This window comes from Podarcis melisellensis, assembly GCF_964234715.1.
Source record: "Podarcis melisellensis genome assembly, chromosome: 2".
Taxonomy (NCBI): Eukaryota; Metazoa; Chordata; class Lepidosauria; order Squamata; family Lacertidae; genus Podarcis; species Podarcis melisellensis.
The window spans coordinates 95,387,856-95,411,551 of NC_138529.1; the positions used below are offsets into that span (position 1 = coordinate 95,387,856).

The following is a 23,696-nucleotide window of genomic DNA, read 5'->3' on the forward strand; positions in this document are numbered from 1 at the left end:
TCACACTTCTCTGAAGTCTCTCAGCCCCACTCACCTCACAGAGTGCTTGTTGTGGGGGAGGAAGGGAAAGGAGATTGTTAGCCGCTTTGAGACTCCTTAAAGGGAGTGAAAGGCGGGATATCAAATCCAAACTCTTCTTCTTCTTCTTCTTCTTCTCTGGCTCAGATCAAAAACCTGATGGCGAGGTAGAGGAAGGGATGCGAAATGCTTTACATAGACTCTCTCAGCCTGCATCATGGGGACATGACAGCTCTTCTCCCAGGCGATTTCCTGGTTTGGCCTGTATTTTGACACTGTTAAATTCAGTGTCTGGCAGCCCATCTTAACACTCCAAGCATTGATTAAACTCCAAAACCCACTAGACCCAGGAATGTAGGGGAGTCAAGGCACAAACTCATAACAATACCCCACAACAAACTCATTACTATAACAATACCCTAAACCAATCAGCTACTCTCCATGTTTTATGATAGGACCTGGAAGGTGCAACAACAACAAATGACAACTAGTCATCACAGTCTGCAGCATCACACAATGAGAAAAAACTAATGCTGCTTTGAGATGCTGTTTAGGATCAGGTAGCCATTCACAGACAAAAAAATCCATGTGCATTTGAATAATAAAAGCCACCATTATAGTTCTTAATGCAGCATTTTTATTTTTTTTATTTTCCCAGTACTGTCCACAGCACAAAAGACCACTTGTTTTATCAGTATGACCATGTTTTCACGCTACATGCTTTTGCAGTGAATATTAAGTGCCACGGGAACAATTTGGCAAAGAATGGGAGATTTTGTTAATTCAAAACAGTTTTGTGCCACTTAAATGACTTTAGCTATTAGACATCATAGTTAATAATAAAAATAAAGCAAGCCAGAATCTACCCTTCGTTGCCTGCAGCCTGTAATAGCTTTTATGTCAGCATCAATACCGAGAAGGTTGGATAAGCAGTAGCACAAAAAAACAATTTAAAGGCTTTCATTTTATCACACGATTAACATAATCATTAAGAGATTACCTTTTTTATTTTTTTAAAAAATGCTACCGGTATTTTACGGCGAACCTGTGCAATGGTTTCCTACTGAATTGCTTGGTTTTATTTCTCTGCTTAAATGAGCTGTGATGTTATTTATGTGCATACTGAGCCCACTGAATTATAATAAAATACTTTTGGATACATCACTGAACTTGATGATCAAGCACTAAGTGCAGGATTATCGCAGTCACCTTCATGGAAACACAGCCGATCTGTTTCATCTGCTGAATGAAATAACAGCCTCAGAAGTACTTGCATCATGGAAATATAGTAAATAAACAGGAAAACACATTGCAAAAGGGTTAAAGGGAGTGAAGAAGCACTCAACTTCAATGGCTTGAGTCAGCTGGCCTACAGAAAATGGAGTTCTGACCCATATTGCTTATCTAAAGAAATTACTGGCTGTACACAGTTACAGATTAGTTTTTGAATTATCTATGTTTGTGGCAGCTAGCATACTGTTTGCTATATTCTGAAATCTCCCAAATTCCATCAAGCAAGGAATGGCTGATTCCCTTTTTTGGCCCAAGCAGAGACTAAAAAGCCAAGTTAATAGCAATAGTTCAACTGAGGGTCAGGCAAAGCAGTACTGAGCCACTTAAAATATTCACCTCTCTTTACTAGATACTGGAGTAAATGTTTTTGAATAATGATTGAGCAGAATCTATTTTCAACTGTAAAGCCTTGTTTTGTACACTGCATAGTTGCTTAATAAAGCGAAGAAATGTGATGAATAGGTTGCTTTGCAGGCCTTTATTTTCAACAGCAGCAAATCTCATGAGATAATGGCTTGAATTCCTGAATGAGCTGCTACAGAACAGAGGTTTCCACTTAGATGGAAGCAGAGATCAATTATTAAGTCGCCATTTTGAATTTAACATTGTCCCATCTGTGATATATGAGCAACCCCTTGATGTCTATGAAGGGGCTTCAAGGTAGGTATTTCACAGTTCTTCTTCCTTACTTCTTGTTCCTGCCTCTTTTTCTGCCCTATGGGTCCAGTGGTATTATTTTTAGAAAACAACAGCTAGGTCATCTTCATAAAATGAACCCAGCCAATGGGTGATAATACAAGCAGTTTGACACCACTATGATATTACCTAGCTGGAATTAATGGTATTTAGAGCATCTTGAAGCCAAATCAAATTGAGAGCAATATTTCCTGTACTTACTCTGAATAGGCAACAATTTTTGCCCCATTTTACTGTCAAAACAATTGCCAACACAGGGAGGGATGTGATTCATGGAGGTGAAGAAATATGTTCCCTTTAGGTTTCACCTCAGTCCAACAAACAAAAACCCTCCAAACCTACTCAGCATGGTAAACTGCATGTACTGCTGACATACTATGAAAAAATTCCCTTAATGGCTATTCAAATTCGCGTATGAGGCCTGAGGGATTTGTGTATCATGACAATTAAAACAACAGTAAAATGACCTCTTGTACACCAGGAAATAAAGTCGATCCATAATTTCAGAGTAGAATAATAGAATAGAGTTGGAAGGGACCCCAAGGGTCATCTAGTCCAACCCCCTGCAACGCAGGAATCTCAGCTAAAGGACCCATGATGGACGGCCATCCAACCTCTGCTTAAAAACCTCCAAGGAAAGAGAGTCCACCACCTCTCGTGGGAGTCTGTTCCACTGCCGAACAGCTCTTACTGTCAGAATGTTTTTCTGAATGTTAAGTCAAAATCTCCTTGTAACTTGAAGCCACTGCCTCGAGTCCTATCCTCAAGAGCAGGAGAAAACAACCATGCTCCCTCCTCAAAGTGACAGCCCTTAAGATATTTGAAGTTGGCAATCAGTCTCCCTTTTTTCCAGACTAAACACACCCAGTTCCTTCAAACGTTCCTTGTAAGACCCCTAGATTCATTTCACATGTACTGCTAGTAAGTCAGGTGTCCCCCATCCTATATTTGTGCATCTCGTTCTTCCTGCCTAAGTGCAGAACCTTACATTTGTCCCTATTGAAATTCATTTCCTTAGATTGCACCCAGTTCTCCAATCTGTTAAGGTCATTTTGAATTCTGATTCTGTCTTCTGCAGCATTAGCTACCCCTCCCAGTTTGGTGTCGTCTGCAAATTTGATGAGCATCCCCTCCGTTCCTTCATCCAAGTCATTTATAAAGATGTTGAACAACAAAGAACCCTGTGGCACCCCACTCGTCACTTTTTTCCAGGATGATGAGGTACCATTTATGGTTACTCTTTGGGTTCGGTCAGTCAACCAGCTACAAATCCACCTAACAGTTACCGTATTTTTTGCTCCATAAGACTCACTTTTTCCCTCCTAAAAAGTAAGGGGAAATGTGTGCGTCTTATGGAGCGAATGCAGGCTGTGCAGCTATCACAGAAGCCAGAACAGCAAGAGGGATTGCTGCTTTCACTGCGCAGCGATCCCTCTTGCTGTTCTGGCTTCTGAGATTCAGAATTTTTTTTTTCTTGTTTTCCTCCTCCAAAAACTGGGTGCGTCTTATGGTCTGGTGCGTCTTATAGAGCGAAAAATACGGTACCTTGTTCCACCCACACTTTGCCAGCTTCCTTGTGAGAATATCATGGGGGACTTTGTCAAAAGCCTTACTGAAATCAAGATACACTATGCCCACAGCATTTCCCTGATCCACCAAGTTTGCAATTCCATCAAAAAAAGACAACAAGTCACTAAAATAAACAGAGTCATTTTTCCTTGTTGTGTGAATGTTTCCGATGTATGCTCTGACAATACAGCCCACAAGTCATATCTGAGAACAAAATATGTCGGAGTGATGTTCCAAACCATTACAAAAAGAAAGGTTTAGTAAAGTGAACTGAGAAATTACTGAAGGCAGTTTTGCAAAAGGTGTTATGTGAGAAGATCATATTATGCAGGATATGTTTTGATATTAATTCAGTAGGAAGGAAACCAGAGCTTGTTTTTCAAAGGATGGCTGATGAATTAGTAGGCTCCAACTAGATTTCTCTCTGTGTGTGGTTTGACTTTCTAGCACAGGCAAACGAAACAGCGACTTCTCACTTTGCTGTTAACAGCCAGGAACCTCTTAAGTAGGAGGAAATCCTCATTACACGCTTGCTTGTGTGATTCTGAATATAAAGCAACTTGGATGCCTTGCTGACATTAAACCCTTAAATAAGACATTTGGTCACATTTCTGAGGGTGAGAGCAAAGAGGTTTCCATTGGTTTCAGTTTTAAGCCAAGCATATCATACTAACACAAGAGAATTTCAAAGATGGGGAATTATTGGCGCACGCTTAAATGAGCAGCATTTCATTTAAAATAGCATCTAGTTTCAAGCAGGAATAATTAATTCTAATTGGAACAAAGACAATAAGAGAAACTAGAATAATTACAGGGATTGTTTAGTCAGGAGAGGAATAAAAGGTAAAAAGGTAAAAGACCCCTGGACAGTTACAGGTGACTATGGGGTTGCAGACACGAAATTAAAAGACGCCTGCTTCTTGGGAGAAGGGCAATGACAGGCCTAGACAGCATCTTGAGAAGTAGAGACATCACCTTGCCAACAAAGTTTCGTATAGTTAAAGCTATGGTTTTCCCAGTAGTGATGTATGGAAGTGAGAGCTGGACCATAAAGAAGGCTGATCGCCAAAGAATTGATGCTTTTGAATTATGGTGCTGGAAGAGACTCTTGAGAGTCCCGTGGACTGCAAGAAGATCAAACCTCTCCATACTGAAGGAAATCAACCCTGAGTGCTCACTGGAAGGACAGATTGTGAAGCTGAGGCTCCAGTACTTTGGCCACCTCATGAGAAGAGAAGACTCCCTGGAGAAGACCCTGATGTTGGGAAAGATGGAGGGCACAAGGAGAAGGGGGCGACAGAGGACGAGATGGTTGGATAGTGTTTTTGAGGTTACCAGCATGAGTTTGACCAAACTGCAGGAGGCAGTGGAGGACAGAGGTGCCTGGCGTTCTCTGGTCCATGGGGTCACGAAGAGTCGGACACGACTAAACGACTAAACAACAACAACAAATGGGGTTGCAGCGCTCATCTCGCTTTCAGGCTGAGGGACCTGGCGTTCGTCCACAGACAGCCTTTCGGATCATGTAGCCAGCATGATGAAACCATTTGTGGTGCAATGGAACACTGTGACGGAAACCGGAACGCACAGAAATGCCATTTACCTTCCCGCCGCAGCAGTATATGAAGTAGAATGCTGCAGTCAAAGAGAATTCATTCCCAGGCATTAGTCTCTTACAGGAAAGACACAGAGACTTGTAGCCCCTTATTACACATGAACTTTCATGGACCACAGTCCACTTCATCAGGTGCATGAGCTGTTATCCTGAATGAGATAGCACTTCAAGATAAATCAAGGATAGGTAAAGGTAAAGGTACCCCTGCCCGTACGGGCCAGTCTTGACAGACTCTGGGGTTGTGCACCCATCTCACTCAAGAGGCCAGGGGCCAGCGCTGTCCTGAGACACTTCCGGGTCACGTGGCCAGCGTGACATCGCTGCTCTGGCGAGCCAGAGCCGCACACGGAAACGCCGTTTACCTTCCCGCTGGTAAGCGGTCCCTATTTATCTACTTGCACCCGGAGGTGCTTTCGAACTGCTAGGTTGGCAGGCGCTGGGACCGAGCAGCAGGAGCGCACCCCGCCGCAGGGATTCGAACCGCCGACCTTTCGATCGGCAAGTCCTAGGCGATGAGGCTTTAACCCACAGCGCCACCTGCGTCCCTAAATCAAGGATACTAAATACTTAATGCGTCAGATGAAGCGAGCTGCAGTCCACAAACACTTGTGCCATAATAAGTGTTTAGTCTTTAAGACTCTTTGTTGTTTCAGGGAAATTAGTTAAATTCCGGCTGATATGAAATCCAGTTTATTAACTTTTGCTGCCCAATGCATCAAATTTATTTATTTATTTGGTTATTGCCCTTCAGCAGTAGGTCCCAAGTCTTGTAATAACAATCTAAAATGGAATATTAAAAGCAGTTAAAAAACAAATCCACAGGAATACAGTGATTCCATAAGACACCTATCTCTGGTGTCAAAGGTTGGGGCAGACAGGTTTGTTTTCATTATACAACAAAAACTGTATAATGAAGGTGCCAGACACACCTCTGTGGCGAGGGAATTCCATATCTAGGTGCTACCACACAGAATGCCCTCTTCTCAGGTAACTATCACCTGAACCTCTGAGGGCAGCGGAACTACCAAGAGGACCACCTCTGCTGATCTTAACATTCAAGAGTGCCTATAGCAAAGGTGGTGGTCTTTCAGATATTGGGGGTCTAAGTCATTTAGGGATTTAAACACCAATGTGAGCACTTTGAATCAGGCCTGGAAATAAACTGGCAGCTGGTTTTAAAGCATAAAAAGCAATAATAATAAAAAAGTTACATACAAAAAGTTCTTTGTATGTAAGAACATGAAAAGAGATGTAATGTAGCATAATTAATCAATAAGCAGAGGCCATGTATAAACTGCAGATCTGTGGAATACATCTTCAGCAGCTGCTTAGGAAACAAAATGAATGGCTGACCATCTTGACAGTGAGACAGGAAAGACCTGCTCTCTGCCTTGCAGGCCTTTTTTCCACCAGGTCCCTGTCTGACTCCAGCTCCAAAAGCTGAGGCTGCTGTAGAGGCCAGAGACCATCTTGGCTGTCTCTTAGGGCAGACTCAGATCATCAAGTCTGAGCTTCCACAGCTGCTGTCCGCCATGAACCACCATGGGCACGATTGGCAGCAACAGTAGCAATAAACTATGCTTATGATATTTCTTGCTAACTATGCTGTTTTAGATGTGGGGGTTTTTATTTTTGACTTCCTTCAGTGACATTTTCTTCTGAAATGTTTAAGGTGAACAATTGTTTTGTTAACTTTGCTGCATTAAGTGTGCATTCTGTAGTTTACCTTTGTAATGTTTTATTTTGAATTTTTTAAGGTAACATTTTAGTTTCCTGTTAATAATGTTGCTTTGAATGTATACTTTATATTTGACTTTCCTCAGTAATGTTTTATTCTGAATTGTTTTATTCGGTATTTTAATGTAGGTTGTAAACTGTTTGGGTTTCCCCCTCTTAAAAATAAAAAAGCAATACACTTGTACCTCAGGTTACATACGCTTCAGATTACATACGCTTCAGGTTACAGACTCCGCTAACCCAGAAATAGTGCTTCAGGTTAAGAACTTTGCTTCAGGATGAGAACAGAAATCATGCTCTGGTGGCATGGCGACAGCAGGAGACCCCATTAGCTAAAGTGGTGCTTCAGGTTAAGAACAGTTTCAGGTTAAGAACGGACCTCCGGAACGAATTAAGTACTTAACCCAAGGTACCACTGTATAAAAATGAAATGAATAATAATAATATCTGTATGGGGTGTTAGGGGAGGGGGAGTACCTCTGGTGGGCAACACGTCGTGCTCCTTCTGGGGGAGTTTCAGGGGCAGAGGAAAGGGGTGCGGTGGGTGCGGGTCGCCCCAGGTGTCACCGAGGGGGGGATGACAAAATGCCGAGTGGCACTCACTGTGGGGCCTGCAGTGCGCCTGAGCCACGCGTCTCTCCTGGGAGAGATGCAGTGGCTTGCGTGTGTGCAGGCTCCACACTGCCCAAACTCAGCTGTAGGGCAGCTGAGTGGGAGGAGGCAGGCAGACTCCAGACGCCCCGCCCCTATTGGAGGATCGCCTCGCCCCTGGGCATGCCGCCCCAGGCGCCCAAGCAGCTTCCTCCGCCGCTGGGAGTTTGTCCACCTTTGGTCCCCACCCTGCACTCTGTTCTCACCTGTGGCTCCTAGAAGCTGTCAGCATGTGACAGCAGCCACACTTCAGGAAACAGTTTCAGCTGGCTGGCTAACCAGGTGAGGGTTGATGGGTCACAAACCCTCAGTGAGTTAGGGATTTCCCCTGCATGTGAAGACAGGCTCTGGCGGATTGCGTGGAAGAGAGCAAAAGTGGGGTCAGCAGTCAAGAAGGCAGTTTCTGCACGTGCTGAAGTGGGAAGGGAGGGGCAGATGGGGCTCTTCAACCTGAAAAGGCAGCCCATCCAGGAGAAGGAAAACTGTGATCCTAAACTTTCAGTGCCTTGCAGAAGAAAAGACTAAGGTGTAAACTCTACACAAATCCAGAGTGGAGTCCCTAAGGTGATTGGATGGCATCTTGTACGCCACCTTCTAGCAACACCTGCAGTCAAGCTGCTGCAAAACCTATTGCTCTGCTTTCCTTTGGACCACATCAGCAAGGCCAAGAGGGAGGTCTTGTCTTCTGGGTGGGCCAGGACCTCCATACACGCTGCCAAGGTTTGCGCCCCAGAGAGGTCACTTGGGTGCTGCTAACGCAGCAAAAACAACACAAGAGGCAGCTGCATCTCTGCAGCCACAGCAGGCGCTGTGATTCTCTAGCGGTTTGACTTCACCACCAGAGACCCACTCCATTGTTTCCCAAGACAGACAGATGCCACCATTTCAGAAAGTCAAAAATAACAAAATAGAAAACTCATCCCTCTTCTAAAAAGCTGATATGCAAACCCATTCTTCCCATTAAACCTTCATCACCCCATTTGAAACACTCCACAATTACTTAAAAAAAAATAGTAAGGGCACAGCATTCTAAATGAAGCTTCTCTATTCATAGTACAAAGTTCTGAATTTATATATGTTTTTAGGACATTTGGATTTTAGCAAAAATGGGATTGGTTTCAAAGATGTCAAAGGATCACAGTCTTTAGGGCTGTAGAATCCTCAGAATAGCTAGAAAACAGCAGCAGCAGCAACTTGTCACAGCAGAAGCTTACAAACGTAAAGTACATTGCCCCACGGCAGTCAGGGGCAAGGGACCTCCATCGCTTTTATATCTCGGTTTGTTTAAAGCACACAGAAGAACCCTTCAATATGCTCCTTTTCAAGACATGACGTAGATTCTGAAGAAGTCAATAACAAAAAAGTTGCCATCTGAAGCTATTTGTTCCCCACCCCACAGCTAATGGCAGCTTTAGGGTCTTCCAAGGTCTTCTAGCCTAAGTGAACTTTTTTTTAATAGTACAAAGGATCGGTCTTCAGCTTTACATCACTGAGCAGCCACGTGCTCCCCCCCCCCCCCCGCCACCCTCAATGACAAGTTTTTCATATATTACTTACTGGATACAACACTTTCTAGACTAACTCTGACAATTCAACAAAGAAACTAGGGATGGGGGGAAACGAACACAGAGATACTTATAGTTACTTAATAATAATTTTCACCATGGCTTCGTCAAGTTAAAATTCCCAATCCTGTGCAGGTTACTCAAATAGTAAGCCCCACTGGGCTTGAGGAGATTACTGTCAAATAAGTATACAGCAAAGGTTTTTTTGGGGGGGGGGGTTGTTTGCTTTTTTGGTTTTTTAACCATCTACCATGTCCTCCCCCCCCCCCCCGCGGGATAACTGCAATAAACTGTTAGAGGTCTTGTGCAGGCTATCTCCTTTTCTCTTCCCATCTCCTTCCTTGCCACCCACCGTCTATGGCACCTCAACATTGTATTTAATATCTTGGAAGGAACCAATCTGCTTTTGAGGTTGCTGTTTTTAATTATCCTGTTAGATTTGGTGTAACTGTACAAAACTTTCTAGCCATGGAAATGCATCTAGAAATGAGATACCGTAGTTTTCCGTGTATAAGACTAGTTTTTTTTCCTTTAAAAATTGTGCTAAAAAGTGGGGGTCGTCTTATACATGGATAGCGCATGGGGTGGACGTTTGATTGGTTGCTGCCATGGCTGTCAGCGGCTGTTGGGCATGTTATTGGTGGCTGCGTCAAGGACTAGTGCTGATTGGCTGTTGTTGTGGCAATAGGGCAGGCAATTGGCAGCTTCTGCCGGCGAGGGGACAGACAAGAGGCGCATTTTGCAATGCGTGCGGGTGAGCAATTTTCAGCAACCCCTCCCCAAAAAAGCTCAACAGCTCTGTGCCATCTCCCCCCATTTTCTTAAATTTCAGTCCCCCCAAATAGGGGTGTGTTATACATGGGGGCGTCTTATACATGGAAAAATACGGTAAGGAGCATAAATGACTAATCAGCTGACCACTGAGTGTATGCAGGAGTTAAAAGATTTGAAAAGCACATTGTGAAACTCCTGGTACATCTGTCCTAAAGATATGAAAAGGGATGCAATGGCAAGATGACTTGTACCAGTGCATCCCGAAAGCAGCAAGCGGATGATTCCTGCAAAGAAAATGCACCACAAGCCTATCATCAAGAGGCGAAAAGGCCATTTAGTGTGGCATACAAAAGAGCCATCCATGGTCCTGAGGAGTTCTCCTCATCCCAGCAACTTTCTACAAATCCAACCGTCATGTTTCATTTTATTTTGGTTGGTTGGTTGGTTGGTTGCATTTACACCCCACCTTTTCTCCAAGGAGCTCAAGAGAATGCATTTCTCCTCCCCATCTTATCCTCATCACTATTATCAGGTCAGGCTGACACTGACTGATTCGTCTCCCAGGTCCTAGTCCAGCACTCTAACCAGTATACCATGCATATACATTGACAGATTTTTTCCCCAGTGCCTTATTTTTCCATGGGAAAAACCCACAACCACCTGCATTTCATAATAACGAATGGACGGCAAGTGCTAATAATGTGGCCAGCTTGGGAGCTTCAAAGCTTTTAGTTTTGTTTACTAAATACATGCAGAATAAACATGCTAACTTAAAATCCCTCTCCAGGGCATCGGAACAACTTCCATCACAGCCTGAATTTTTTCCTACATGAAATTCCCCTCATTTGCGAATTTTCCGAAAACCCCACATTGCTGTCTATGTAACAATTTTTTTGCAATATAGCACATCGGGGCTGCATACTTTCTTTGAAACCTGTCTGTTTTATACATACACAAAAACTCAGTGGTGTACAATAAACTGTTAAAGCCTGTAAACAAACAAAAAAACTCAAAAACTTTAAAATCCTCAGCTGTATTACACAGCAACAAAAGCATCAATGGCCACCTGTCACTTCCATTTCATGTTTTAAGCATGCAGTTTGCTTTTTGTCCTATCGTAACAGATATCAAAATGCAGAACCAAAACAGTAAAAAAAAAAAAGTAAGTGTAAAAGCGATTCCTAAAATGCTTTTATGTATTTTATTGGCAGTGAGTGGGAAATACTACGTTTCAAGACACTTAATAAATCAAATTAACAGTGTTAAGAAACAGCATCTCTAGGAAGCACTATCGCCATCTGCCGACTACTTCCGGAAATACTATTGTCTGGTATTCAAGAAAGGCTTTGCATGACCTAACAAGTGCTAGACTGACTACAGATCAGGAGTTAATGTTTAGTAGCCTTTGAGAGCAAAGGTGCCTATATAACAGGGTTTCACAACTCAAATTGCTGTGATGCACACTTTTCAGTGTTTTGTTTTGTTTTGTCTTCTGTGTTTTGTTTTGTTTCAAGGTCATCTAGGGACGAGGGCAGGAGGGCGATTCAGTTCAGTTCACATTTTAATGTGAGCCAACCTAATTTGAACTTGCCAAAACAATATTTGAAACCAAAACACAGCTATCCTTTTGAGATTTGTACTTTCCCAAATTTTGCAATGAAGTTTGCAAAAAATATATATGCCAAAAAGGGCACATATTAGGCCCTAATACATGCATGTTTTGGTACCTCTTTTGTTGTTGTTAGAGAACTAATGATTACTCTATATAAAAATGCATTTATGAACAAAAATAGCATACAAAAATTTATTACATTAGGAAAAACTGGTTGCAAAAACGATACAGGAAAATGTCTATATTTGGAGAAGTTTTCACCAAAACGGTGTTTTCATGAGGACTTTTTTTTTTAATGCAAACTGATGCAGAGATTTGGTGAACTGACCTTAAAAGACTGGAACAAATGAGAAACTTATAGAAACTTAAATGGGAAGACTTGTCAATTGCTGTCAATTGGATGCCAAGAGGAGGAGCATCTGCGTCAGGGGACAAAGCCATGAGTCGGAACCAAAGAGCAAGTCAGCTCTGGAGGAAAAACCAGAATGCAGGATAAAGGAACAAACCAGAAAGCCAGGCCTGGAAAAGGATAGAGGAAGGCACCACAGCACAGGAAGAGAGTGCTGCTTGGGCAAAAGGCTAAACTGCGACAAGATGCCGTTTCATGTACCTTCCTGGTCAAGGAGATTCAGTGGCCAGCATGGGTGGGAAAAGTACTTCATTGCCTAGGTAGACGCTGCAAACGTCTAGTTTTAATGAGCCTGAACAACTTAGTGTTGTCAGCAAACTTAGCCACCTCACTGCTCATCCCCAATTCTAGATTATTTATGAACAGGTTTTATTTATTTATTGAATTTCTGTCCCCAAGGAGGCCAGGACAGCAAACTACAATTAAAAACCACAGGTCCCAATACCGATTAAGCGAGGACTCCACTTTCTATGTCTCTCCAACTGGAGAATTGTCCAATTCCCCTCAGCCATACCACACATGGTCAGAAATCTGAGGTGATGAGAGTTGAATCCCAGGAAGGCCAAAGGTTTCCAATTCTGGTGTAGAAGAAGAGAAGAGAAATAAAGACCACAAACACAGAGAGGGGGTAATTATCCAAAAGAAGCCACTCTTATAGGGAGAATATCACAGCGCTAAAATCTGGTTTATAAATGCACTGTAGTATTGTTTTTGTTTAAGAGCTCAGCTATGCCTATGAAACACCTCAATCACAGTCGAGCGGTCATTATTTTAAAGCAGCCAATTTTATGAAATGAAGCTGAAATGGGAGAGGTTGGGCTAATTGCAAACATTCCTTGATGTATTATCTAGTGGTGTGTGGTAAAATCAGTGTGTGTCTTGATCCCTTTCCCCCACCCCACCCCACCCAAATCTAACCCCTTATTTATTTCTCAGGAGGTTAAAGGACATGGGGGCTAATTAAGGCACCAAATGAATGAAAGAGAGAATCATTCAAGGTAAAGACCTGGGTTTTACACATTTTCTGCATCTCTGCCTGGTACAACTTAATCTTTTCTTTTCTTTCTTTTTTTACACAACCATTACGAAGGGGTTGGGGGTAGAGAGCGAGAACGCTAATCTTGTCACGGTCAAGCAGGCTGAAATCGCCATGTAGTACTGGGCAAAATGCTACATATTTGTAATTTAGCCAATAAGAAATTCCTTAAGCCTCTCCTGAATGGCAGGAATGTCTCTGGCTTGTCACTTTCAATCCAGTCATTCTACAGGTTAAGCTCCGAATAAAATAATGCTCCCCAAACTGGCTATCTGAAAAATTATAATAATTAAAAAGAAGATGTAGCAGCAGAGGATATCTGAGCTGCATTTAGTTTTAAGAGGCAGTGTGGGTAGTGGTTAGAGGGCTTCACTGGAGCTGAGGGAAATCCAGAACGAATCCCTACAAAACACAGTGGGTGATATTTGGATTGTCCCTCTAGCCTACCTCACAGGGGTGTTGTGAGGATAAAAGGGATAACCATGTATACCATATTCTGAGCAACTTGAGGGACAAATGAAATGTGGAAAAAAAATAGATTTAAAAGATCATGAACTATACCATCTTTGTAGAATATGGACTCACAATTACAGTATTGAGATACATGATAAATTTCAATTACAGTTCCCAAACACAGTAGTGTTTCCAGAACATTCTAGTAGCTTCTAACATCAATTTCAAGGATCATGACAGCGGGGCAATAACAACCCAACTATTGCTCTATTTCCATTAGCAGCTCTTTTTTTTGAGAAACAGGAAGAAAGCCGGGTGTTCAGAAATATCATTTCATGTTTAATGAGATATCTATGCTGCCCTCTTGGGATCCCTTGGAAATATGATTCTCTGAAATCAATAGTCCAACTGTTTAGGACGCTGCAAAGGGTTTCAAATGCTATTTGCTGATGACACATTGTCACCAGCCTTCTGCCTGCCAGTTGGGCCCCACATGAGTTGTCCATATTTTTGTCATGGCAACAGACCCACCCATTTTCGCTTCCACCCCTGGCTGTTCCTGTCACATGGCACTCCTTGCGCAATCCCCCAGTTCTTCTGCTTTTGTTATTGAGGGAAGAAGCCTGTTTTGCTATTAAGAGGAGAGGCATGCAGGCCTCTTCCGAAATAAATAACTCCCCATTGGCCAGATTTTGTTAACAACCTGCTTCAGTGTTATTTCAGCACAGCAATGAGCTGTTCTCATTTTATCTGTAAACAGCCTTGGCTTCCTGTCAGGGGAAAAGGTGGGGTATAAATAAATATCATCATCATCAAAAGTCTTAGATATGCCTGGCTCCGTATTGCTCTCTAGCTGCTCCCACAGAGAAATGTCAACACAAAGTCCTACTGATTGTGCCTCCAATTCGGTACAATGGTACCTTGGTACTCGAACAGCTTGGCTCCCTAACAAATCAGCTCCCAAACACCGCAAGCCTGGAAGTGAGTGTGTGAACTTTTCAGAAGCCGGTCTTGGCTTCCAATCGAGTGCAGGAAGCTCCTGCAGCCAATCGGAAAACACGCCTTGGTTGTCGAACCATTTCAGAAGTCAAACGGACTCCCGGAACGGATTACGTTCAGGAACCAAGGTTCCACTGTACTCTACAGTTTTACTGAGGCTGCTTAAGTTGATGATTACTGGTGTCTTTCTTAAGAACCTGGCAATTCTTTTTGGACCAACTCATAAGAAGGAGTGGTTGCCTCAAGGGAACATTCTACACATTTCTGAATTAAGTATTGGGCATCTCTCAACTAAGATCCATTTTAACATACCGGCCCTATTTGAAATGATCACAGTTGGAAACATTGACACTGGAACTGAATAATTTTACCATTTGCACAATACAATGGGTGTTGATTAGCAAACCATTCTTAGCACAGAGCTTGGCATAGGATGCGGGCTTCTACTTCACCGTGTTATAAAGTACGTTAAGAGCAGTATCAGGTAAATGATAAGCCTGTAGACCAGGCATGGCCAAACTTGGCCCTCCAGCTGTTTTTGCACTACAGAGTCACACTTCTGTGAAGTCTGTGAAGACTTCTGTGAAGTCTCTCAGCCCCACTCACCTCACAGAGTGTTTGTTGTGGGGGAGGAAGGGAAAGGAGAATGTTAGCCGCTTTGAGACTCCTGAAGGGGAGTGAAAGGCGGGATATCAAATCCAAACTCTTCTTCTTCTTCTTCTACAGCTCCCATCATCCCTAGCTAACAGGACCAGTGGTCAGGGATGATGAGAATTGTAGTCCTAAAACAGCTGGAGGGCAAGGTTTGGCTGTGCCTGCTGTAGACAGTAGGCAATGATCAGGGCTTGGATGAATGGGGCCGACTAAGCTAGGGTATCCATCGCATAGCCTCTTTCACTGCACTGGTTTGAGAGCTGGGAACAGGGTTTGAAACTTCTGACTTCTGACCCAATGGAAATAGTCCCTGGAAAAGGTAAAAAAAAAATGCACCTTCTTCATATCATGTCTGGGTCCCCCAGACCATACTGGGGGTTTCAACAGGAATGAGAAGCCAGTGGAAAATCAAATGTGTATGTGTGTGCACCTTGTTCTTGGCACAGAGTTGCTAGTTGTACAACAGCGTTCTCTATAAATACTCTAGCTGGCATAGCATAGCCTCATTAACATACCTTTCCATAATCCCTGCATATCTTTTTTTTTTAAGGGGGGGGGAACACTACGTTCCACATGCTTGCATTCTTGGCGTGATGTAACCACCTCTGTAACTGGGATAAAGTCAGGTTTTCCTACCAAACAGTCCCAAAGTTGATAGAGACATTAATTTGCTTCCTGATGAGATTTAAGGCAGCTCACAAATCTCTTCGCTAATCTTCTGTCTTTCAAAACAGAACAGTGCTTTTTTATTTAAAAAGAAAAAACACCACCAGGGATCACAACTGAAGACATTCTGGCACAGGAGCCACAGCCTGGGGCCTGAGGGGGAGAAAGCTTCGCTCCTTACACACATTTTTGAAAACGTTCTCAGTTAAAAAAGAGAGAGCGCTTTCAACTTTGTCAAAATCCAAACCCAAGTTCAGCCATAGCAGTCAGCCAAGGGTGTGCTGGACACTCCTTCAACATCTACATTTCATTATTCATAATCATTTATTTTAGCTATCCAGGGGTTTTTTAAGTTACAAAGCAAGAGCACATGACAAACTGGAACGTGTCCAGAGGAGGGCAACCAAAATGGTCAAAGGCCTGGAAATGATGCCTTATGAGGAACGGCTAAGGGAGCTGGGCATGTTTAGCCTGGAGAAGAGGAGGTTAAGGGGTGATATGATAGCCATGTTCAAATATATAAAAGGATGTCACATAGAGGAGGGAGAAAGGTTGTTTTTTGCTGCTCCAGAGAAGCGGACACGGAGCAATGGATCCAAACTACAAGAAAGAAGATTCCACCTAAACATTAGGAAGAACTTCCTGACAGTAAGAGCTGTTTGACAGTGGAATTTGCTGCCAAGGAGTGTGGTGGAGTCTCCTTCTTTGGAGGTCTTTAAGCAGAGGCTTGACAACCATATGTCAGGAGTGCTCTGATGGCGTTTCCTGCTTGGCAGGGGGTTGGACTCGATGGCCCTTGTGGTCTCTTCCAACTCTATGATTCTATGATTCTATGTGTGTGCGTGCGTACACACACACACAATCTCTTACCACTAATCTGTGCTCAATAATTCTGCCTGGTATCAAATTGGTCCCAACAAGCTTGGTATTTGACTACACTGACTGGCAGAAGCTTGCCAGGGTTTCAGACAGGGGACATCCAAAGTCCTACCTGGAGATGCTGGGAACTGAAGCTGGGACCTTCTGCTTGCAGAGCATGTCTCCCAGGGTGAGACTATGGTAAACCTAGTCCGGCATTAATTGTATGAATCGCAGAAGACAGGAAAACTAGGCTGTACACACTCTGCGCACATTTGCTCTACAGAAACATGGCAGTATACATTGCAAGGAAGACTAAGATGCCATAATGTGCTGCCAGCAAAGGAGGACAGGAGAATGGCCATGATATGCTATACATGAAACCCCCTGCTGCTGCTCCACTTGTGGAATGGCTCTTGATCCAGCAGAAGTGCCTGCTAATGTAAGAGGAAAGGAGACAATTTCTCCAGCACCCCATGGCACCTTCCACACTGGTTCCACAGCAAACCTCCAAAAAGGATCTGGGGAACGAGTCACAGTGCCAATCAGCAAATGTTGCTGCTGTTGTTAAACTTACTAGTCACCTAGGCGGCCCCCAAGCAACTGACATTGAAGGACACATGCATAAATACAATAGAAAAGAAAAATCAAATGAAAACAGTTCATACGGCGTGTTAGAAAGCAAAAATAAGTAATAGCCCCCATTCCATAACAGCGATAACTACATTGGCAGCATGGTGACAAACAAACCAAATCCTCCACCCAAAACCACACCAATATAGGAATATAGGAAGCTGTCTTAAACTGAGTCAGATGGTAACGAGTCCATCTAGCTCATGCCTGTCTACACCAGTGATGGCCAAACTACTGGATGGGAATACACTGTAACTGGAAAAGGTTTTCCATGTTTTTAACTTCCTCCACTGATAACAATTTTAGTTTAGCATAGGAAATTTAGTTTCCTAAATTAATTTGGGAAATTCATTTTTAAAACTGCATGCAGCACTAACTTAATATATTAACATTGCATACACACAGACAAGACATGCAGCAATCTAACACATTATGTTACTCTTGGGCCTTCACAAACTGTTCACCCATTGGGTTTCAAAACCAGATTCCTATTGCACTGTTGGAACACATACTTTTTGTTGGAGGAACTAGGCATTAACATTTGATCTCACTTGACTTTCAGAGTGTGTTAATTAATTCAGCTATATAGTGGCTAAGATTATGATCCAGGATGGAGTGGCATACAAAGGATGAACAAGTTAAATCAGTGATGATAGATTGGGCAAGAGATCTATGACATTACATAATGTTTGAGGATTGGGAAAGATTGTGGAAGAAAGGGGTTAAGTTCACTGCATGTACAATGTTAAAGGAAAATATAATGAAAATGATGTATAGATGGTATTTGACCCCTGTTAAACGAGCAAAGACGGGACGCGGGTGGCGCTGTGGGTAAAAGCCTCAGCGCCTAGGGCTTGCCGATTGAAAGGTCGGCGGTTTGAATCCCCGCGGTGGGGTGCGCTCCCGTTGCTCGGTCCCAGCGCCTGCCAACCTAGCAGTTCGAAAGCACCCCCAGGTGCAAGTAGATAAATAGGGACCGCTTACTAGCGGGAAGGTAAACGTCGTTTCCGTGTGCAGCTCTGGCTCGCCAGAGCAGCGATGTCACGCTGGCCACGTGACCCGGAAGTGTCTCCGGACAGCGCTGGCCCCTGGCCTCTTAAGTGAGATGGGCGCACAACCCCAGAGTCTGTCAAGACTGGCCCGTACGGGCAGGGGTACCTTTACCTTTACCTTAAACTAGCAAAGATGTATCATAATTGTGATAATCTATGTTGGAAATGTAAAGAAAAAGAAGGTACTTTTTAGCACATGTGGTGGACCTGCCCCAAGGTGAAAGACTTCTGGGAAAAGATTTATAATGAATTGAAAAAAATGTTGAAATATACATTTATAAAGAAACCAGAGGCCTTTCTTCTTGGAATAACAAGTTTGGAATTGCCCAAGAAAGATGTTAAATTATTTTTGTATGCCACAACTGCTGCCCGAGTTTTATTAGCTAAGAAGTGGAAAATGCAAGAAGTACCAACTGTGAAAGAATGGCAGATGAAGATGATGGATTTTTCGGAGCTAGCCGACCTGACCAGAAGAGTCCACAAACAGAAGGAGGAGTAGTACCAGGAAGAATGGATGGAATTTAATGATTATTTAGTTAAATACATTAAGTTAAATTAATTGGAAAAAGCTTGCAATTACCAGATAGGCTTAATTCATCACAAGTTATGTGATGAATTAATATGTTTAATGCTGAATTGGTAAGACAGAATGATGTTAAGTGATTAAGTTAAATTTATAAGAACTTTGATTTGGAAAACCGTTAAAATGATATGCATTGAAATTCAACTAGGGGGATACGAGGAAGTCACTTAACAATGTTAATAAGATTAGCTTTAATAAAGTTATGTTTTATGTTTGTTTGTTTGTTTGTGTGTGTGTGTGTTTATAATTTTGTGAAAATCAATAAAAAAATTGAAGGGGAAAAAAGGTTATGATACCGGAAGAGGGCCAGCCCACCTATGAGACAAGATGAGGCAACTGCCTCAGGCAGCAGGATTCACCAGAGTAGCAGATCCTGATGTCCATCTTTCTTTCCTCCTGTCCATCTTTCTTTCCTCCTTTCTTTGTTCCTGATGTAGATCTTCCCTCACCCTTTCTTCCCCGGTGGGGAGGAGGGTGTCATTTTGGGGCCCGCCTCAGGTGCCAAAATATCTTGGCTACGAAGTCCCCAGTTCAAACAATGAAGCCCCACCCTCTCAGACTCAGCTCCCACCTTGCAACAATCCTGCCTCTTGCGAAGATTTTCATTATAATTATTAGAATTAGAGCCAATATGAAATTCCATTAAAAGAATTATTCAGTTCAAACTATGGTGGACCTTGGGGAGTGAAATATGACCCCTAAACCTCATATTGTCTATTGCAGCCACCATCTGTTTCAAGATTTGTGAGCTGCAATTTTGCTCCCCGACATCTTAGTGGCTGGAGGTTACTGTGTTTCTGTTCTCAGGATTCTCAGAGAGCAGGAATAATTGTCCTCAGGAATGCTCATACCAGTAATCCATGAAAAGGAAACATGGTGGCCAACAACCAACCATAGCAATGTTGTGGTGCAACATTGTTACTGATATTCACTGCAAATTTCACCACTTTTTGTATCCTTCCCAAATAGCCGAAAGTGCCCTAAGTTCTGGAGCCTGTAAACTAGGGAGATAAAAATAGGAAAACATTTTGGCTCAGATCTAATTCTAAATTGCACATGTCCATAAATTAGCACTCCTTCTAGTTGCATAGGATACAGTCCAACACACATGATTACATGGAAGAAAGTTCTATTGAGTTCAATAGGACTTATTTCTTGGTAGACATGCATAGGACCTCCCTGTAGTGTTTCAATATTAAATTCATGCTGGGTGGACATATTGCTTATTGGATAGACAAATCACTTGGTGGTCTCGTCAGTTACAATTTACTCTTACTCAGCAAGAATTTACAACATTTCTTTCAGTCCCTACTTTGGCATAAGATCTGTCATAGTCAAGATCAGACTGATGGAGAAAGAGATGACAAACCATTTCGGATCAGAACTGACAGGCAGGCCCCTGCTGAATTCAAGAGAGTTCAAGGATTAACCGCAGGATTTTACGGTATAGAATTAAAACCTACATTAATCTAAAGCGTCTAATTATAGCTTCTGCACAAAGACTTTATGGTAACTATTTTCCAACTCTAAACAAATGAACTGCAAAGCTTTAAATCTCATGCACTGAGGTTGTTCACTTATGCACAAAAATATTCACACCCTCTAAAAGTTTTAATTTCAGACTCATGCTCTAGGGGGGTTATTGTTTGGCTGTTTTTGTTTTACTTATTTTCTTGTTTTTATCCTGTATTTTACTCTGTGAACTGCCCCGAGATCTTTTGATGAAGGGCAGCGTATAAATCTCATAAATAAATAAATGGTCATTAGTTGCCGTCACTTCAGTACAAGAAACGGATGCAGCCCATACAGTCCACACATGGAATGGAAATCAATGGTCAAGCTCATAACCTACATGCAACAAGTCCCCAATCCAATATCTGGCTTCTCCAGTTAAAAGGATTTTGGATAGCAAGACTTGAACTTTTTTTTTTTGGTCTCTGGAGACCCTGTGGAGTGCAACACTGACCTAAGTAGACCTATGGTCTGACACTGTATAAAACAGCTTCATTTGTTATGTAAATATATTAAGGAGGTAGCCATTTTGGGAATGGACACCCTCTGGGGCAGCATTTTTTCAGAGCAGTGACAACATTCCCTCAAAATTCCAAGTTTGCCTGTTGGTGATCCCTGGTTTACAAAAAGGGGCACATTTTGCAGATCCCCCTATTAGTGAGCAGAACTGGCAAAGGTCTGCCTCAGACTGAGGCTGCCTCATATATCCACATGCCTGTTTATTTTCATTGGAGTCACTTACTTTCATCCGAGTTCACAAAAGATGACAAAACCGTCTCAGAGTGCTTTACCCAACAAGGAACAAGACAAAAGATCAGGTTGTGTATTAGATGCAGTACAAGTGTTCTTTCTAGACCATGGTCTTGCCTTGCATTCCATCAAAATCTTATCCCACACATCTCACGTTCCAAGAATACGATCCTGTGCAGCCACCTTCTCAGACCTAATTCTACAAAGACATGTAGGGTCTACTCCTGCAAATTCACCTGTGACCTTGCTTAGCCACCTAACATAACCAATGCCACCACAACAGCCATTGCTAATATTTGTTAATGTCCTTTAAGCTGGGGATGGAGAACATGTGAATTCCAGATGGTGCTGAACTACAATTCCCATCATGCCTGGCCACTAATATTACTTGCTGGGGCTGATGGGAGTTGTATTTCAGTAACAACTGGAGAGCCACAGGTTCCCCCACCCCTGCTTTAACTGAAGTAGTCTCTCTGCATTTGCAAACTAAGCTTTACTTTTAAAGTCCCCAATTAACTATATTGTTGGAGAGCCATAGGCATTGCTATATTGCAGCACACATGTGGACACACAGCAGTGAAAATTACCCAACCATCAATTTAAGTGGGGGAAATACGGTTTATATATGTCGCAGGTGCAAAAGCAGGGGAGTAAAACTAACATCCAATTGCAGCATCTCTTCTGAATTTTGGAGTTACATAAATTATTTTCAAATTCTGAGTGTCGCTTAAAATTAATTGCGCTACTCTGCGGTAGCTGGTCTAACCCAACTGCGGTGAAGTGAAGAAGTCTGCATTTCTGTCTGTTCCAGATACAGATTCTCCCCAGTAATTAGGACACTGGATGAGGAAGGAACACAAAAGCTACAAAAAGAAATGAAGTCATTTGAGCAAAAAAGGATTACTAGTGGCAAACAGCAAAAGACCGTATTCCAGATTAAGGCTTTCTGAAACAATCCTTTGTGCGGGATCTTTCCTAAGTTTCTGAACAAAGCTATTCGCCGGTATTTTTTCTTAACGCTTATTGCACAGAAACCAGGAAATCTGAAAATGCAAGAATTCGGGTAAGTCCTTCTTTTTTAAATGTCTGAAATTTGGGGGGCCGTTTTTAAAACCGTGTGTTTCACATCCATTTTTTCAACTGAAGAAAAACTCACCCTTTTTGTTCTTAAATGCTTTTCTTTTTCTAAAACATAGCTTTCATTTCCCGGCCCAGGTTAGACTTACCTGGGGAAAAGCACAGCAGCTGCAAAAAGGGGACGGGCGATGAAATTGATCGCACTGTTATAGGTGAAACACTTTTAGAAACACTCGTGATAATTGTATAGAGAGAGACAACCTTCTTAATGGAGCTCCAGAGCCCCACGTTGGAAACTTCACATACCTTGAGGACTTCCATTGGCACTTGAGTAGCTGGAGGGAGACTGGCTGGGAGGCTGACGTTGATGGCTGGTGTCTGACTCAGCGCCACTCTCTGCTGCATGAACTGGGCTGCTTGCTGTTTCTGTTGCTGCTCTCGGCGCTCCTGCTCCTGCATCTGCTCACGCATGAGCTGCTGTCGTAGCAAAATCCGTGATGTCATACTGGAGGAGCTTAGCGGGGGCTTCGAAGCTCCAGGGTGCTCAGAGCTGCTGGGGGAAAAGACCAGAAGACACAGATAGTTCCATTACTCATCAATTGCATTGGCTGGACTCGGTAGACTTGCACTGGGGGTGGGGGGGGGAGCACATGCGCGAGGGGAAGGGAATCTTTGTCAAAGCATACATAGCACGGGCTGAGATTTTTAACTAGTTGCTCGGTCAGTGGGTCTTAGCAGCCTGGTTATGTAAAATTCATACCTTTCCCTTTCAAGTTCAACTCTGAATGAATCGTTCAAAACTTAATGCACAGCTCTGATATGCATAGTTAAATACTGCTGCGTGGTAAGCACTCAAATGATTTTATAACCACTATAGTTTAGGTGCGTGTATCATAGAATCATTAGAATTGTAGAGTTGGAAGGGACCTTGAGACCCCTCCAGCCCAATCCTTTGCGATGCAGGAATCTCAGCTAAAGCATCCATGACATATATATAAATAAGTTATATTTTTCTCTCCTTTCAAGCAAGGTTCCTTTTTGTCAAAAAAGTCTGGTGGTGGAGCTAACCATTTCAAAACAATCAAATAAACTGTGCAATCCCTATACATGTCGACTACTAAAAAAAAAAGGTTTGATTTCAAAGGAAATTGGGTATAGGACTGCACCCTAAATTACCGTTCTGGGTCCCTTGTTTTGATTGATTTCATGTAGTAAGGCAGAAATGCATCCTCACAGCTGATAAAATGACAAACATGGAAACTGCTTTTTATTATTAATATTCTGCAAGGGAGTTATTGTCTGAGAAAGCACATGGACTCTGCATGTATTTCTGGGTCATGGCCAATCACCACGAGCATATTTTTGACCTTTAGATACTTCTTAAACAACAACACAATCCTAGGTAAAGGTAAAGGTACCCCTGCCCGTACGGGCCAGTCTTCCCAGACTCTGGGGTTGTGCGCCCATCTCACTCAAGAGGCCAG

At 42.7% G+C, this 23,696-nt stretch overlaps 1 protein-coding gene across 6 annotated transcripts in view; it reads right to left on the reverse strand.

Moving 5' to 3' along the window:
* MITF (melanocyte inducing transcription factor) overlaps positions 1-23,696 on the reverse strand; it is a 140,920-nt gene that overhangs the window by 23,977 nt on the left and 93,247 nt on the right. For 4 of the 6 annotated variants that reach the window (XM_081902622.1, XM_081902620.1, XM_081902625.1 and 1 more), the window contains exon 2: positions 22,519-22,765. In XM_081902622.1, the coding sequence (XP_081758748.1) occupies positions 22,519-22,765 (247 nt within the window). The remainder of the gene's footprint in view (positions 1-22,518; positions 22,766-23,696) is intronic. The other 2 variants (XM_081902621.1, XM_081902624.1) reach the window with 1 other exon arrangement.